Below are 19114 nucleotides of genomic sequence, written 5' to 3' on the forward strand. Positions count from 1 at the left end.
GTGTCACAATATGGTGGAGAATGCGGGCACCCATACACACTGAAGTTGCAGCAAGAGGAAAACTTTCCGTTTAAATATTAAAGGGACAGACACCCAATTTGTGAGTGTGGAAATAACGCTGTGTCCTTGGAGTCCCATAGAGGAGGCGTCAGCCCATGCTCAGAGAGGCAAGGTTCAGCTTCCAACCTACACCCCAGGACAAAATGGAGGACATTATTAAAGCCCTGCTCCAAGCTACAGCAGCTCAGCAGGAATCTACCAGAGCTCAGCAGGAATCTACCAGGGCTCTGCAGGAATCCACCAGGGTGCAACTGTCGGCCATGGAGACAGCCCAGGGGCAACAACAGGTTACCATCGAGGAAACCCACCGGGCCTTAGCGGAAAACAGCCAGGCCATAAAAGAGGTGGTACAGCACCTGATCGCCCGGCCCAGAGATGTTGGTACTGGTCCTCCCACCACCACTCACTCCGTACGAGCCAGTCACTTCCTCCAGAAGATGACTTCGGGCGATGATGTGGAGGCCTATCTCACCGCATTTGAAAGAACGGCCGAAAGGGAGAGTTGGCCCAAGGAGCAGTGGGCAAGTCTGGTGGCACCTTTTTTGTCTGGGGAGCCACGAAAGGCCTATTTTGACTTATGCCTGGCTGATGCCAAGGACTATAAAAAACTAAAACAGGAGATCCTAACTCGCTTGGGAGTCACCACCTTTGTTCGTGCCCAATGGGTCCACCGCTGGGAGTTCCATAGGGACAAGCCTCCACGTTCACAGATGCATGACCTCATCCATCTGTCCTCAAAATGGCTACAGCCCGAGACGCTGACGGGACCACAGATCGTGGAAAGGGTCATGATGGACCGGTACCTGCGATCATTACCTGTGACTCTGCGCAAGTGGGTGAGCCATGCAGACCCTAAGTCCGCAGACCAGTTGGTCGAGCTGGTGGAGAGGTACGTGGCAGCTGAGGCGCTGATGAGTATGCCCCACCGAGCCCCGATGGCGCACCGGCGGACTCCCACAGACACTGGCAAGACTGTTCCAGGGGAGAAGGGTGCTGGGCGGTGGAATGTACCTAAGACTGAGGGTGTAGAACCTGGAGACAGGCCTGCCAGGCCAGGAAGGTTCTTGCCCCGTAAACGACTAGACATTAATATGACTCAGTGTTTCCGATGTGGTGACTTCGGCCATATTGCCGCTAATTGTGCACTTACAACTGAACCTATGCAATGTGATACTGCTCATGTCTACCGCAGGGGGTCTTTCTTTGCACAGATAGCCTGTACAGCTGACCGGCAGGCTGAGACTGATAAGCAGTAGAGGCACTGTTAGACTCTGGTAGCTTGGTGACACTTTTAAAAGCTGAGCTGGTGAACCCCTTGAGGCATACAGGGAAAACTGTTGGTGTGACCTGCATACATGGGGATACTCGATATTATGTTACTGCCAAGGTGAACATCGAGACACCATGTGGTTCTGCTATAGTTTCTGTAGGTTTGGTACATGGTCTGATGTACGATGCAATATTGGGGAGAGACTTTGCTCACTTCTGGAAGTTGTGGGAAAGCCGTTTTGTTCCAGAGGTGAACAACCCCGATCCATTTGAGAAGGTTGTCGATGTAGTGGAGGAGGGAGTTTCTTCTGAGTCAGAGTTATTCCCTTTTTCTACTATGATTGGCGAACTAGAGAATGCGGAGCGTGACGGCGGCCCGCCAACTGATGTGCCTCCCATTGAGGTGGGAAGTGTTGTTGGGCCAGGTGATCATCTGCCTGATTTAGAGGTCAGAAGAGAGGTCTTTGCCGTGGAGCAGTTGAATGACCCTACTTTGGTAAAAGCCAGGGAGAATGTAAAAGTAGTTGATGGTAAACCCGTAGACCCTGATAGTCCTTTGTCCTATCCCCACATGGCAATGTGGCAGGATTTGTTATATCAGGTGACTAAGAAGGGGGAAGATGTTGTGGAACAACTAATAGTTCCCAAAGCCTACAGAAGAACAGTGTTGGATCTGGCCCATGGTCATATAACGGCAGGCCATCTAGGGGTAGAGAAAACCACTGAGCGAATAATGAAGAGGTTTTTCTGGCCCGGGCTTCATAAAGAGGTATCTGACTTTTGCGCATCCTGCCCTGAGTGTCAGTATCATGCTCCCAGGCCACATTTTAAGGGTCCACTAGTTCCATTGCCTATCATAGAGGTGCCGTTTGAAAGAATAGCGATGGATTTGGTTGGACCCTTAATGAAGTCTGCCAGGAGACACCAGTATATTCTGGTCATAATGGATTACGCTACCAGGTACCCGGAAGCGATCCCGTTGCGCAATACGTCAACCAAGACCATTGCCAGAGAGCTAGTTCATGTCTTTAGCAGGCTGGGTATACCTAAGGAGATACTAACTGACCAGGGTACACCGTTGATGTCCAAAGTCATGAAAGAGTTATGCCGCCTGTTCAAAATCGAACAGTTAAGAACTTCGGTTTATCACCCCCAAACCGATGGGCTGGTTGAGAGGTTTAACAAGACGTTAAAACACATGCTTAGGAAAGTGGTCGACAAGGATGTTAGGGATTGGGACTACTTATTGCCGTATTTATTGTTGGCCATAAGAGAAGTTCCCCAGTCCTCCACCGGGTTTTCACCCTTCGACTTGTTGTATGGGAGACACCCAAGGGGGTTACTAGACATTGCCAAAGAGACATGGGAGGGGCAGTCTAGTCCTTACAAAACGGTGATTGAGTATGTTTCTCAAATGCAGGAGAGAATTGCTGCGGTAGTGCCGATAGTGAGAGAGCACCTGGAACAGGCTCAACAGGCACAGCAGAGGGTATACAACCGCAATGCTCGGTTACGCAGCTTTGCTCCTGGGGACAGAGTGTTAGTATTGGTTCCCACTGTGGAAAATAAACTTTTGGCTAAATGGCAAGGGCTCTTTGAAATCTTAGAAAGAGTGGGGCTGGTCAATTACAAAGTTTACCAGCCGGGGAAAAGAAAGCCGGAACAGATATACCATAAATCTGTTAAAGCCCTGGAAAGATAGAATGGTACTGTCGGCCGTCCGAGACCCTCCAGTAAGTCCAGGGCCCTGGGCCCTTAGTTCCCGAAGTGACAGTGGCAAAAACCCTGTCGGCAATTCAACAACAAGAGGTCAAGGAGTTTCTGATTAGAAATAGGGTGCTGTTCTCTGATGTACCTGGGAAAACCTCGGTCATTAAACATGACATCATCACTGACCCAGGGGTTAAAGTTAATCTAAAGCCCTATAGGTTACCAGAAGCACAAAGAGAATCGGTGTCGAAAGAAATTAAAAATATGCTAGAGTTAGGGGTTATTGAAGAATCACATAGTGAATGGTCAAGTCCCATTGTGTTAATTCCAAAGCCCGACGGGAGTGTGCGTTTCTGCAGTGACTTCCGAAAGTTGAACAGTGTTTCAAAATTCGATGCCTACCCGATGCCAAGAGTAGATGAACTGATTGAGAGACTAGGGATGGCAAGGTATTTAACCACTCTTGACCTAACCAACGGGTATTGGCAAGTACCGTTAACCGAGAGCGCCAAACAAAAGACAGCTTTTTCAGCGCCAGAGGGCTTGTTTCAGTACAAGATGTTGCCCTTCGGGCTACATGGGGCACCTGCTACCTTCCAAAGAATGATGGACAGGATTCTAAGGCCCCATAGACGGTATGCGGCTGCTTATCTGGATGACGTGGTCGTTCATAGTCCTGATTGGCAGTCTCACTTACCCAGGGTGCAAGCAGTGTTGGACTCCATCTATAAGGCAGGTTTGACAGCCAACCCAAAAAAGTGTTGTCTAGGCATGGAGGAAGTAAAATATCTGGGATACACCATTGGCAGAGGCCTGATAAAGCCTCAGCTCAATAAAGTTGATGCCATACAAAACTGGCCATGGCCTCTGAATAAGAAGCAGGTGAGAGCCTTCTTGGGAATTACGGGATACTACAGGAGGTTTATACCCAACTTTGCCACCATGGCAGTCCCACTGACTGACCTGACCAAAGGCAAACAAAAAGTCATGGTAGAATGGAATCCTGAGGCAGAGAAAACTTTTCAGGAGTTGAAAGTAGCGTTGTGTTCCCAACCAGTCCTGATGACTCCTAATTTTGAAAGGGAATTCATAGTACAAACCGATGCATCAGAAGTAGGTATAGGAGCGGTCCTGTCCCAGAACAAGGAGGGTGAGGAACACCCTATTTTCTATCTTAGCAGAAAGTTGAATGTACATGAGAGAAACTATGCCACAGTGGAGAAGGAGGCGTTGGCCATAAAGTGGGCGTTAGAGGCTCTCAGGTACTACTTGGTCGGAAGAAAGTTCAAATTGATCACTGACCATGCCCCTCTGAAGTGGATGTCTGAAAATAAGGACATTAATGCGAGAATTACAAGATGGTTCTTGGCGTTACAAACTTTAAAATTTTCAGTGGAACACAGGCCAGGAAGCCAGCTGGCCAATGCTGACGCGTTGTCACGCGTTCATTGTTTGGGGGCTTCAGTTGTTCCGCCCCACAGGTCGAAACAAAGGGGGGGATATGTGATAGGATCACTGGTAAAGTGGTCTGTGGCAGGTACATTTGTCCCAGATTCCTGTCTTTTGTGTTTTAAACCCCCAGGAGAAAGTCTGCAGTGTAGCAGGCTTGAGTTTCGGCTTTTTGAAAAGCCGGTTTGGGACCTGGGGGTTGTGGGTGAGAGGAGAGGGAGGGCTCCACCCACGGCCACTACAGGTTTTTGTTCTCGCAGCCTGGTAACAGGCTTGTTAGTTTTCCACCTGAGAGTGGCCAATATAAGCCTAGTTTGTTTAGGGCTGATGGTCTCACCTGGGAGAGCAGACAGGGAGTTTGCTCAGAGACACTTGAAAAACCTATCTGTGAGTACTGTGCTGTGCTTTGTTGCTGGCGAGGGCATTAGGCCCTGCCAGGTTCTGGTAGTGAGGGAACTACCTGTGAAGTTAGTGCCCCGACAGGGCTAGGATTTATATTTATGTTTTCTTTATATTTCTGTCATTGTACAATAAAGACTGGCGCCGACCAGCTTGTACTTGCATCCAGACTGGTGTGCTGCTTCCCTGCTGCTGTGTGTGTGTGTAAGGAAGGAGTCCTCTACCCAGGAGAGGGACCCCCTAACCTAACTGTGTCACTATATATATATATATATATATATATATATAGTCACAATTGCACAAACTTTGCAGGGAGACAGGGAGAAGATGTTTAATTATTTAAAATATGTGTGTGCTAAGTGTGTCTGTATGTTGTTTGTGTGTATGTATGTACAGTATGCATGTGTGTGTATATATATATATATATAGTACATACATACATATACACCTGTATACAGGATTGGGTATGGAATCCCTGCAGTTGGGAATGCCGGCTGTCAAAAAACCGACAGCGGCATCCCGATGCCCCTTTTAACCATAACCATCCTTTTCTTTACCCTAAACCTCACTACCCTGCACCCTATTCCTCCCTACCCCACATTCTAACCCTAAGTGCCTAAACCCAACCATCCTCCCTTAGTGCCTAACCCTAACCTCCCTTCCCAGGGGAAGCCTAAACCTAATCCTCCCCTCCCCCTGCAGCTTACAGCTAAGGCGCCCGCTGTACTTATGATCGGGATGCCGTCTGTTAGGATGCCAGTGTCAGGATCTCCACTCATGTTGGGATTCCGGCGCCGGTCTTCTGTCCGCAGTTCGGAATTTTAGCACCGGGATTTAATTGGTCGGCATCCCGATCATAGGTTTTTTAACTACATCATATATATATATATATATTGACCACCTTGATTAAGGGACGTGCGAGTCCCGAAACGTCGGACCATGTATTGAGTGCAATACACTTTTGTTTTTTTTTCACAAGTCCCTGAGTGCCGCTGTTTGCTTCTAGTTACCTGTGTATATATATATATATATAGCTATTTTCAGGGGGAACGCTCCAGAATGGCACTCCTGATTATGTCATCAGGAGTGGCGTTTCGGAACCTCCCGTCTGTACAGCTTGAAGTGCTGTTACTCTGGGGGCTGGCCCACAACACATGAAGCACAGTGGGGACGGTGATGACAGGTAAAAAAAGAGCCTGTCATCATAACCAGAGACCCGGGGGGAGAGTGTCCGCTGCTTGTGCACACACTTCCAGGGCCATAACGGCGGTGCAACCATGAGACGGTCACCTGGGGATCAAGACCCCGCCACACACTATAGTCCTGCAGCCCGGTAGCAGCTGTACCTGGCTGCCGGAAGACAGCAACTTCGTATCCCCGCTGAGGCAGTGCACCGACACTCATTACTGTTCGCAGACACGGCACCTAAATCAGCAAAGTCGCGAATGTGATGTCATGACACTGTGATGTTGTCTGTATGCCTACCAGGATCTAAGTGCTGGCTACTGCTACCTGTCACTGTCAGTCAGAGCCTGGAGACAGGAGAGGGATCCAGCGGCTGCAGAGGGTGAGATTGGACCTGGAGGAGGAGCTGAGCTGCCGAGTGGAAAAAGACAATCGAGCGGAGCAGGTAAGTTAACCATTGGGGGAGGGAACAGATGACAACAATTACTGGGGGGTGGGGACCACATAATAATGCATATATATACTAGGAGAAGAGAGGGGCACAATAATGCATATATATGTGGGCACCCTCACAATCTCAGTGCCCCCTGCTGTGGCCCTGCATTTTCACATAACATGTGCTGCAAAACTCTGAGCCCTTGCATCCAACGCACTGAAGGGGGGGTCTCTCATAACCTAGGCAGCATTGCCCCTCCATTCCTATTTCCCTCCATTGGCATCATAAGAGGAGTGGATTTTGTTTATCTTGCCCCTTTATTAGGGACCTTAGTGCTGCTACCTGACTCTCCTCCTTTATTCTCCTCTTATACCTGCTTACACAGTAATAGAGGCACACAGGACCTTCCCATGTGTACCCATACCCACATTACACAAACCACACCCCCAACATTCCCACGCCCATTTTTAAAATTGCATTTGCAGTTAGAAAACCTGGGCCACTTGCTCTTGTTTGCCCCCCGGGCTGAAAGTTGCCAGCCAGCCCCTGGATGAGACCCTGCGGTAGGGTCTCGGTGACCGCAAGCCCAGGAGTGATTTTGGCTCTATCAGAGCCAAAATCACTCCCACTGACATCACTAGTGATGTCAGTAGGGCCGGACCAGATGGTAGGCGTTCCCATCTGGCAGCCACGCCCAGACGGTAGGCATTTCCATCTGGCAGCCACGCCCCTGGCACGCCCACCAAAGGGGGCGTGCTGTCAATCAACATCGACAACACGCCCCCTTTGGTGCGAGACCTGGAGCGATGGCTTCCCCGTCGCTCCCCGGGTCTCGCGCATGCGCACGACGGAGCTCCCTCCATCGTGCGCATGCACACTAGGGCAACCATCGACCCGCTTGCGAGTGCTCAGCGCTCGCGAGCGAGTCTGAATCAGAACCGGCAGAGGGGCGAAGCAAGCCACACATGTTGAAGGTTGCAGAAAGAACGAGGAAGAAAACGTCACTTACCAGTAAGCATAGCAAGAGCGGGACACCGCTCTGCACCACCACTACCCGGCATAGACGGGTTACGAAATCTATACTGCATGCGGACAGAGTTCTCAGGAGACTATTCTAGTGCTAAACACTACAGGCTACAAACGCTATGTGACTAAAGACCAGTGACACCTACATTTGGATTATCTGGAGTGAATATAGCTCCATCCCCACTATCTCCACGAGACGTACTTTCAGGGTGCAAGAACAAAACAGCATATATCTGCACACCCTCTCTATATAAAGAATATAATTATTTGGATACTGTGCACAGATCCTAGGAAACAACATTTAACAACTGTGTGTCATTTGAGTTTGCACGTTGTACTTTCTGGTGTTAACATTTTGACATTTCCAAAGCTTTTTAGTCAGGCAATTTTAAAGTTTTTTATTGAGAATTCTCAGGTTTTGTGTCAGATGCATATAATGCACATTTGTATTTGTATTCCATCTATATGTATTTTAAATAGTATGTTCAATTATTAAGAGCGAAATAAATTATATTTGTGATTTGTGATATATTAGATGCGGCGCCAAACACATGAGCCACATCTAATATATTTCCACAGTTTAATCTAATTAAGGGGAGGACCCCTACCCAATAGAAAAGGCAGCCACAAACACACAACTCAAGTTTCTAATATATAGGGTAGCGCAGTCTGATTATTTTCTTCATGTTTTATATATTTACAATGTTGTAATATGGTAAGTTTCAAAACATTTAGATTTTTCCTGTTTGATTTTCTCATAGGCATTTTTCCCCATTAAACAAGTCAATTCAAAAACTGTATATAAAAAATAAAGAATTCTCTTATTATAAACTGTAAATCTGGGTACACACTAGACAACATGAAAATGACAAACGCCAAAAGGATATACGCGAGTCATTCGATACTACCAAATTGTTGGATTTCTGCCTACTTTAAATACTGGGCAGGTGTTTTAGGAGGGGTGAGCAGGACTTTCAGGAGGTGATAAATAGCCAGCGGCCATTTTACCATTTATGATTTGTGGCTAGTGATGTTAGGTTTATACGTGCTGAACGCTAATATCTTGCTAGATTGCTCTGCCTTGTTTTTGACTTGCCTTAACTAAGTGTGTCTACTTCATTCTCTTGTGATGGATACTTTTTACTATAGACTTATGGCATCATATGCTGCAGCTATGGTGTTAGCTGATAGGGAGAGGGCCCAGAATAGGAGATGCTTGAGATCATGCTGGACGAAGGAGTGGCTACTGTAGAAGGAGTCTCTCTCTAACATGCCACTGCTTATGGAGATTCAGGAGAACAATCCTGACTACCACAACTTCCTGCGCATGGATGACGCCACTTTCCAGGAGTTGCTGCATCTGATGACTCCCTACACCCGGAGGCAGGATAGGATACTAAGCTGCAAGCTGCAGAGGGCCATACCTGCTGAGGAGAGCAGGGGCAGAACTATGGAAGACAATGGAGGCGGCTGCCGCTGGGCGCCAGCACTGAAGGGGCACCTCTTCCATTGCCCACAATATATTCACCCCACTTAGTGCTGTAACTATGTACCTGGAGTGTCTGTCACGGCCGCCCAATACATGGCACCCCTTTCCAGCACCTGGGAAGCTACCATAACCATATACTAGTGGAGAGCTCCATGTCAGACCATCCACTGTCGCCTCCGTCTATCTGTAGCCTGTCCTTACTCATTGGTGTCGCTGCTCCTCAGATTGTCAGTGTGACAAGGCCGGCATTACAATGTCATCAGCTGTGACAGGGGGCACCAAATTATAACTTGCCTTGGGGCATCTGGGATGAACTTACGCCACTGGAGGAGAGGCTGATCGCTACCCTGCGCTTCCTGGCAACTGGCAAATTACTGGCAGACCTGAAATTTGGCTCCCCCATCTCCCTTCAAGCTATTGGGCCTCATTATACCAGAGACCTGCAAAGTCATCATGTCCTGAAGCAGCAATACTTTAAGATAAGAGAAACACCACACTTTAAAGTAAAAGTATGTTTTTAATTAAAAGTGTAACAAACAGTGTATTAAAAGTACAGCTTGAGTCTCCAATATCCAGAATGTTTGGGAATAGCACTATTCCGGATATCGGATTTTTCCGTATTTTTTAATAACTTCATGCCATAATGAGATATCATAGGGATAGGCCACAAGTCTCAACACAGAATGCAGTTATGTTTCATATACACCTTATACACACAGCCTGAAGGCAATTTTATATAATATTTTTAATCATCGTGTACATTGAACCATCAAAAATCAAAGTTGTCACTATCTTAGTTGTGACGGTAATTGTTTTTTTTCATAAAACAAGATTATTATAATATATTATACAATTTTTTGTGAAATAATTAACATTATAAAACGCATAAACATTTCAAAAGGCGCATTTTCTTATTGTAGTGCAAATATAAACCAAACATAAAAACATAAAACTTTACATGGTAAAACTGTGGATGTGCCTGAGTTGGAGCCTCCATGTCCAGCATTGCAGAATGTATTTCACTTGAACTGCTGGAGGGATAGGTGGGTGGGGGCAGAGGGTTTGTTGGTGCATGAGCCATCATGTCTGTACTAGAGGGATAGCTGAGTGGGGGCTGAGGGTTTGTTGGTGCATGAGCCATCATGCCTGTACTGAAGGGATAGGTGGGTGGGGGCCATCATGCCTTGACTGGAGGGATAGGTGGGTGTAGTGGGGTGGAGCCTGGGTTGTGGCTCCACTAGTAATGTGTGTGCAGTTAATTGCCCACTTATGGCACGCACCACTACATAATACACCACTCTTTTGAATTACAGGTGTTGGTTCTTGTCCATTTCCCGTTTTTGACAGGCTAGGTGGGATCCAAAAATATCAACACTTATCTAGAGGAGTTTGCAGCACCATGCTTAAGGAATCTGTCCGTTGAAGTTGTGGCGGTTGGTTTAGGTGGCATCCTTCTTTTCTTCTTGGCAGGTGACTGGGGTGTGCTAGTTTCAGCCTCGCTTTTGTCCACTTCAGTTGACTCGTTGGTGGCAGTGTCAATATCCAAGTCTGGTGTTGATGTCTGTAAAATAATAAAGTTGTAGATAAAGTTCATATATTATATTCACTGGTTTTTTTTTTTCATTCTAGTTCCCTACGACCGTGGAGGAATGGAAAAGCACTGCGGAATTTGAATCACGGTGGAACTTCTCTAACTGCTGGGGAGCCATTGATGGTAAACATGTGAGGATAACCCCACCTGCCAACAGTTGATCTTTTTATGACAATTACAAAGGAATTCTTCAGCATTGTTATGATGACCATCATCACCGTTAACTACAAATTTCTATTTGTGGACTTTAGCAAGAATGGCCATGCTTTGGATGGTGGGTCCTTCAAACAGATGGCTTTCTACGAGAGGCTCATCTCCAAAACCCTCAATTTACCATCAGCTGAGGAGACCAAGTATGGCCTAAATTTTGTGTTTGTTGCTAATGAGGCATTTGCACTGCATGAGCACATCATGAAGCCATATGCCCAAAGGGGGCTGATAAAGGAGAAGCGTATCTTCAACTATAGGCTTTCCGGGGCACATCGTATTGTGGATAACGCATTTGGTATCCTCAGTAATCAATTCAGGATAAGATTGATTGGGTTGTCTTGGCATGCAGTGGCCTGCATAATGTTCTGAGGTGGAAGCCCAGCCAACAAAGTTTATCAAGTACAACTGTGCCAGATGACCCAGACCACAATGAGGATGCGCAAAACAGGTCAGAGAAGAATACCTGACCTATTTTAATGGAGTGAGGGCAGTGCCATGGCAGGAAGGCTGCATAAAATAAACTATCCAGCACAAATTGGACATTTATTACAGACTACTGAACATTTTACATGGTGTGTTAGCACTGTGTCTCTACTTACCAAATCCACACTGGCCATTTCCTAATCTTCCTGACCTCCTATTCTAAATGTGTGTTCAACGTGGACCTAGATGGGCATTTAGGTTCCTGCTCCAATGTGAACTTTAAATGTTCATAGTACCACAATGATGGTTGGTGGAACTCATCTGCCCCCACTCCAGATCTTTGGGATTACAGATCTTTGGGATTCCTTCCACTTTTTGTGTTCTTTCTAGAGATTTTGGATTTTCTTACGAACCCATATGACATTAGCATCGGTGTTGTGGCTTTTACTGTAGTCTGCAAATTCCCTGAGGGTCAGGTTTTTTTTCACCTTGTTGCAGTAGTCCTTTGCCTTTATTTTCCAGAGGCACACTTTCTCATGATATAGGTCTATGAAGCCGGACCAAAATGCACAGTTCTTCTCCATAGCCATACCTGTGAAAAAACTGAAAAAATATAAACTGTATACAATGTATGAAGACAGAACATTTAACACAAAACTAAAATAACTTAACATTTTAAAAAATACATATAAACTATAAATTGTAATAATGAGGGTCAGACTGTGTCAGAGCCTCCATAAGTTAAGGGAGTGACCATTTTACACATATGGTACGGCCTCCAATCAATGGAGGCCTTTTAAAATAAATAATTGTAAAAATGTTAACTTTTTTATAATGGTTCAGTTTTATAATGGTTTTATATGTTAATGTTAATCTTGTTTTATTGTTAATGTTTTGTTATTTGTTTTATTCAAGTATTTATTAGTATAATGATGTTTTAGAAAATAATATTTTTAATGTTTTTTTAGTGTTTTAATAAATATTTTAATTGTTTAGTATTGTGTACTATTTTAATTTTTTAAAACTTAAAAAACACACTAGAGTTAAAATAATGTATAGTGTCACATTAATACATATAATTCACACAAATGTCATTGTCCTTTTTTTTTAGTTTAAAAGTAAACCAGACCGAATTACAAATAAAGTAAAAGTGACCTGTGTGTCAATAAAGTCAACATTGCAGAAGGTTAACCGGTGTGTACATGGTCATAATATACCTGAGTGAGATGCTTTTCTTTGCAGCTTAGAATACATCAACAATGACGATAAAAGCAGACTGCAAACTGCAAGCCAGTCGAGGTATATAAGTATAGAGATCACAAGGTAACAATGGTAATCTGCATAACATTGGTGGGCAGCATCATAACATTTGGTGGTCACAGTGGTGTAAATTCATCCCAGACGCCCGGAGGCAAGTTATAACTTGGTGCCCCCCCATCACAGCCGCTGACACTGTAATGTAGCAATGTGCAGGCAGACAGGCTATAGATAGATTAAGGCAGCAGCTGATGGTCTGACATGGAGCTCTCCACTAGTGAATGGTGGCTTCTCAGGTGCCGGGAAGGGGTGCCATGTATTGGACGGCCGTGACGGTACAGTCCGGGTACATAGTTACAGCCACAAATGGGGTGAATATGTTGTGGACAATGGAAGAGGTGCCCCTTCAGAGCTGGAGCCCGGCGGCAGGCGCCTCCATTGTCTCCCATAGTTCTGCCCCTGGGTGGTCAGCAGTGTAAACATTGGTGGGCATGAGCATTGTAAAATGGGTACATCATACATTGGTGGGCATAAGTATATAATATTGGTGGTCAGCAGTACAAAATTGGGTGGCATACATTGGTGGGCATGATCATATAACATTGGTGGGCAGCAATGTAAAAATGGGTGTCATACGTTGGTGGGCAATAGCATCTAACATTGGTGGGCAGCAGTGAAAAATTGGGTGGGATACATTGGTGGGCATGAGAATATAACATAGGTGGGCAGCAGTGTAAAAAAGGGTAGCATGCATTGGTCGGCAACAGCATATGTATACATACCAAATCACACAGAATGATTGAAATCCTGGATCCTCTATCGTCAAGTCAATTCTGCTAGCGATCAGTCTAGAAAATGGAGGATGGGAGTGTCCAGAAGGTGATGTCTACACCAGGCAGGTCGTGAAGACATATGGTTCGTCGTTGGCAGTGTAAACACTGTGCGATTAGCTCCTACTCGATAGTGACATTTTTCAAAATTGAGTTGCATGTACAGACGACAGAGGACGTCGCTAGCCTTCTGCGGGAGCGCGCATCACTAGCAATATAGTGCGTACACACTGAATGATGTAAATAATTTGGTGTAACGAATAGTCGTTATCAGTAAATTTGTTTAAAATGTTGTCTAGTGTGTACCCGGTTTAAATAAGTTTATTACAAGTGCAGTATAATCTATGGTACTACACATGCTTTGCTATACTTTAAACATATCCATAAAAACCGTTCTTACCTTGGCAGGGATATGGTGCCTACACCAGCTTTCAGAGGATTACAGCGCAATCGGATAGTGGTAGCACGACCAGAAATACAGGATTGAGTTACATCTTTGGACCTATTAGAATAGAGTGTAAAATAGGTTTATACAGAGCCCTGATTGCAGAAGAAATAAATGAAAGAAAACGGGAGCTACACCAGCTTTACATGTCCCCATTATAGTGTGCCTCCATCATGGCCTGAGAGAGCATTTAAAAGTTCAGCTCCCACAATACCTCACAGCCAGAGAGCTGTGAGGTTGAAAGGGAGCTACCTAGAGAGATCATAATATATGCTGAATTTGCTTTTGAGTTGAGGTATCACTTTGAATTAATGATGTATTACATGAGGTTTGGTATGATGTTATGCTGTCAACTGTCAAAATGTTGACAGCATAATGTATACGTAACATTACTGCATCAAAATTCTTGTATCAACATTACGCTGTTGACATTTTGACATTCCTTGGTTCATAGTATTAACATACTAGCTTCTGATTTATTGCCAGCTACAGTATATATGCAGATTCTACCAATAATATTTTAGTTAGCAGTCCACGAAAAGTCCCGTTTGAGTGCTTAAATGGGTCACTTTTAGGTCATTTCTGCTCACCAGCTCAGGGGGATGCGATCAGAAATGTCAGTGCCAGCGGCTGGGCTGCGAGTAGAAATGTCACATACCCTCCAACATTTCACAGTAAAAAAACGGTACAGGGGTCATGGTCACATATAAAGGGGGCGTGTCCACAGGTAAATAGGCATGTCCATGTGGGACTGTACCCTTGGGGCTGGAGGCAGCTGCCGCTGACTGGTTACTGTTATTGTGCACTCTGAAGTTAATCTTTATATATGACAGGGGGTAATTATTATTTTAGTGTTTATGAGAGATCGTATTATCTCTATCAGTTTAATTACTCAGGAATTGAATATTATTCCTTTGCTTGTCCGAGTTAATATTTGATATGCCTTGCAGTGTTATTTATTTCTACAGAGTCTGTCTCAGGTTCTCTAGTCAGAGCTCCATATTTAGATACTTAGGCCCGTATTCAATTTGAGGTGAAAAGTCCGAGCTTGGACTCTTCGCCATCATTGCTTGTTTTTCCTGGGAGAAAGTATCGGGCGTGTGCCCGCTTATCCCCGTATTCAATTTGGATCCGGCGAAAACGGGACCCGGCAGAAGGGTGAGTATCGGAAAAATACTGGGAATTTTCGGGAAATCACCCTGGTACCCCCCTAAAGATGGTCTGGCATGGGGGATCACTATGGGTACCTTCCTTTTGGCCTGCGGAAGGTAAGTCAGGTTTTTAAATAACCGCGGCAGATGCATAAATGCACCTGTGAAGAAGAGGTGAAGAATAGCATTTATATATATATATATATATATATATATATATTTTATTTTATTTTTTTTAAATAACTAGTCCTTTCAAATTTGGGGTACATGAAAATGGGTGCAAGCATATTTTTAAAACCCTAAAGTTATTTTTAAAAATTCTTCAAAAATGCACATGCAACGACAGCCACCCACAATGAAGAAAACACCTGCCCCAAACTTGGGGACCCCCTGTGAATCAATTTCGCTTGTTTAAAACGTTGTTCCCCATTTTTTATTTCGCCCCCAAACTTAAAGTACATTTTTGGGGTGTCCAGAGGATTTTTTTTTATTTTTTTTGACACAATTACTTTTAGGGGACAGTAAAAAGGCTGCAGGCTATTTTATTTTTTTCTACACCCAAAAACCCAAATTCTGCTCTTTTTTTATCCATGTATTACATGCGAAAAGTCAATGAAATTGAATACGGGGATAATTGAAACAGGCAAAAATTACATCATCAATTAGGCTTTACGCAGCCCCTTTCAGACAGAGAAAAGAACCCGGTAATTTTCCGGCTCTAGCCGTGTCGACCAAGGTTTTTTTTCTGTCTGAAAGGGTAAACACGGGACCTAATTCCCGGTACTTCGACCCAGGTATTTACCTGGGTTTTCCCAGGTCTTACACGGGTTGGCGGATCTTTGTAAGGCTCCAACCCGGGTTTTTCAACTCCAGGCATAGTAAGCAGCGCTTATTGGCTGAGATGGCAGTGCATGGGCTGATTGGCTGAGCGGGCGGTGCAGTGATGCTGGCGTCTGATGTCACAATTGTGCTGCAGAAAAACAGAGAGAGAGGAGATCCGCGAGCTGCTGGCAGTCAGAGGGGAGGAGGAAATCCGCAAACAGATCAGTGGAACAGTGAAGGACGCAATAAACATAGCTAATAATCTCACCTCAAGGGGCATTGTGCGGACCCAGTAGCAGGTAGTGAACAAACTGAAAGCTCTAGGCAAATACTATAACAAAGTTCACAACCAGGCGGAAAAGTGGTGCTGCCAGAATGGAAAGGGTTTACTACGATCAGTGTAATGAAGTATTTGGCAATTGTGCACTGGTTAATCCCATTGCCATATCATCATCATCCAGTTGTGCATCTTCATGAAGTGTTACCCCGGAGAACAGCCAATCCTGCCCAATGACACCACCAATGCTCTTTGATGACATCACAGAGATAAGTGACAGATCCGATGGTTGCCATGGGGGTCCCAGATACCAATACACTTGAGGGTGTGGTTGAGGTGAGTGGAAGCAGTGCAGGGACACCAACTCCTACACAGAGTGAAACCCCGACATTGCATAGGAACAGTAAGTTTTTTTTTGTTACTATACACCCACTTCTTTAGACATAGAATCCAATAATTGCTAATCACTATGCTGATTTTACTATGCTGGAATCCAAACTCAATGTATCCGTTGCAGTGTGAAGCTACTGTGCAGGAGGGTGAAGGCCGCAAGCACATATATGCTGACATTACTGCTTTGATTTGATTTGTAAATGTATTTATTCTTTACTTCTATTTCTAGTTTTTGATGTACCTGAACAGAAGAAAAAAAATTCTAAGATGGAGCTAGCAATGCGCACAATGACTAGAATCCTGGTACATCAGCCGCGAGATTCTGATGCAGGGTGGAGGGAGGGCGGCATCCTGAGCCGACGTTCTTCGTGCGCAGCGCACCACTGCCGGCGGTCTCTTCCTGCAGACCTCCGGCACCGGGAAGTGTGTGGCTGGTGCCGCTGGAGGATTCCACCCTGTGCGGAGGCACCGGCCGCACCACCCTCCCTACCTCCCTGTCCTCAGTACTCTGAGGGTCCTGTTAGAAATTACCAACAGCATAGCAGAAGCCTACCATTTCTGCAAACATGGCACAGTGCATAGTTATCCAGATGGCACAGGGAATAGTAATCCACATGTCACTGTACATAGCATTCCACATGCCAGTACCAGTCCAGAGGGCACAGTGCATAGCACTCCACATGTCACTGTGCATAATAGTCCATTCGGCACAAGAAATATTAATCAATATGGCACTGTGCATACTTATGCAGATGGCACGCGGATTAATACACCAAATGGCACAGTGCATAGTTATTCAGATGGCACTAATCAAAACAGTCCACTTAGCACTATTGTCAGCACTGCCTACAGACAGTTGTAGACTTGTAAGATTTTTTTCATTTTTGCTGTTAAGTTTATGTATCTATTTTGTTCAAGCCTGCTTTTTTTGACAATCTTGTAGATCGTGCACTTAACAGGCCTGGCAAGAGCTCAGGGCAATGTGTGGGTGGCCTTTAACTCAGCTACATGTATATATGAGGGTGTACGTAATTTACAATGTACACACATTACGTCTTCTATTTGGTGAATGTGTACTTAGCCAAATATATATTGATATTCTATAGTAAATCATTTGTATACTGCACTTAACAGGCCAGTCTAGAGCTTTCTGCCATGTGTGGCCTCTATATTACCAAATGTATATATGTGTCGGTTCAAAGGGTGGGCCTGAAACACAGTTCTAATAGTTGGGGTGCCTCCCCTATTATATTTTAGAGTGCCAGACAGCACAACCTATTTTTCTATTCTCTGTATACACATTTAAATGGTTGAATGCATTAAGGTCATGTTGTTAAAGGTTAATGCTTTACATACAGTCAGGTGCATAAATATTGGGACATTGACAGGCTTTTCATATTTTGGCCTCTATTCACCACCACTATGGCTTTGAAATGAAACAAACAAGATGTGATTTAACTGCAGACTTTCAGATTTAATTTGAGGGTAAATACATCCAAATCAGGTGAACGGTGTAGGAATTACAACGGTTTCTATATGTGCCTCCCACATTTTAAGGGGCCAAAAGTAATGGGACTATCAACTCAAAAGCTATTTCATGGACAGGTGTGGGCTATTCCCTCATTATTTCATTATCAATTAAGCAGGTAAAAGGTCTGGAGTTGATTCTAGGTGTGACATTTGCAATCAGTTGCTGTTGACTCTCAATATGAGATCCAAAGAGCTGTCACTATCAGTGAAGCAAGCCATCATTAGGCTGAAAAATCAAAACAAACCCATCAGAGAGATAGCAAAAACATTAGGTGTGGGCCAAATCAACTGTTTGGAACATTCTTAAAAAGAAAGAACGCACCGGAGAGCTCAGCAACACCAAAAGACCCGGAAGACCACGGAAAACAACTGTTGTGGATGACAGAAGAATTATTTCCCTGATGAAGAAAAACCCCTTCACAGCAGTTGGCCAAATCAAGAACACTCTCCAGGAGGTAGGTGTATATGTGTCAAAGTCAACAATCAAGAGAAGACATCACAAGAGTGAATATAGAGGGTTCACCACAAGATGTAAACCATTGGGGAGCCTCAAAAATAGGAAGACCAGATTAGAGATGGCCAAACAACATCTAAAAAAGCCATTACAGTTCTGGAACAACATCCTATGGACAGATGAGACAAAGATCAACTTGTACCAGAGTGATGGGAAGAGAAGAGTATGGAGAAGGAAAGGAATTGCTCATGATGCAAAACATACCACCTCATCAGTGAAGCATGGTGGTGGTAGTGTCATGGCATGGGCATGTATGGCTGCTAATGGAACTGTTTCCCTTGTATTTATTGATGATGTGACTGCTGACAAAAGCAGCAGAATGAATTCTGAAGTGTTTTGAGCAATATTATATGCTCATACTCAGTCAAATGCTTCAGAACTCATTGGACGTCGCTTCATAGTGCAGATGGACAATGACCTGAAACATACTGCAAAAGCAAGCAAAGAGTTTTTTAAGGCTAAAAAGTGGAATGTTATGCAATGGCCAAGTCAATCCCCTGACCTGAATCCGATTGAGCATGCATTTCACTTGATGAAGACAAAACTGAAGGGAAAATGCCCCAAGAACAAGCAGGAACTGAAGACATTTGCAGTAGAGGCCTGGCAGGGCATCACCAGGGATGAAACCCAGTATCTGGTGATGTCTAT

At 44.7% G+C, this 19114-nt stretch overlaps 1 protein-coding gene across 2 annotated transcripts in view; it reads right to left on the reverse strand.

Annotated features, from left to right (window-relative positions):
- Nucleotides 1–19114, reverse strand: part of ELAPOR1 (endosome-lysosome associated apoptosis and autophagy regulator 1) — a 529163-nt gene that overhangs the window by 137058 nt on the left and 372991 nt on the right. For both annotated transcript variants that reach the window (XM_088445747.1, XM_088445746.1), the window contains one exon: nt 13735–13836. In XM_088445747.1, coding sequence (XP_088301873.1) covers nt 13735–13836 — 102 coding nt within the window. The remainder of the gene's footprint in view (nt 1–13734; nt 13837–19114) is intronic.

Source organism: Taudactylus pleione, unplaced genomic scaffold, assembly GCF_031769625.1.
Source record: "Taudactylus pleione unplaced genomic scaffold, aTauple2 ptg000387l, whole genome shotgun sequence".
In the NCBI taxonomy this organism is placed as follows: Eukaryota; Metazoa; Chordata; class Amphibia; order Anura; family Myobatrachidae; genus Taudactylus; species Taudactylus pleione.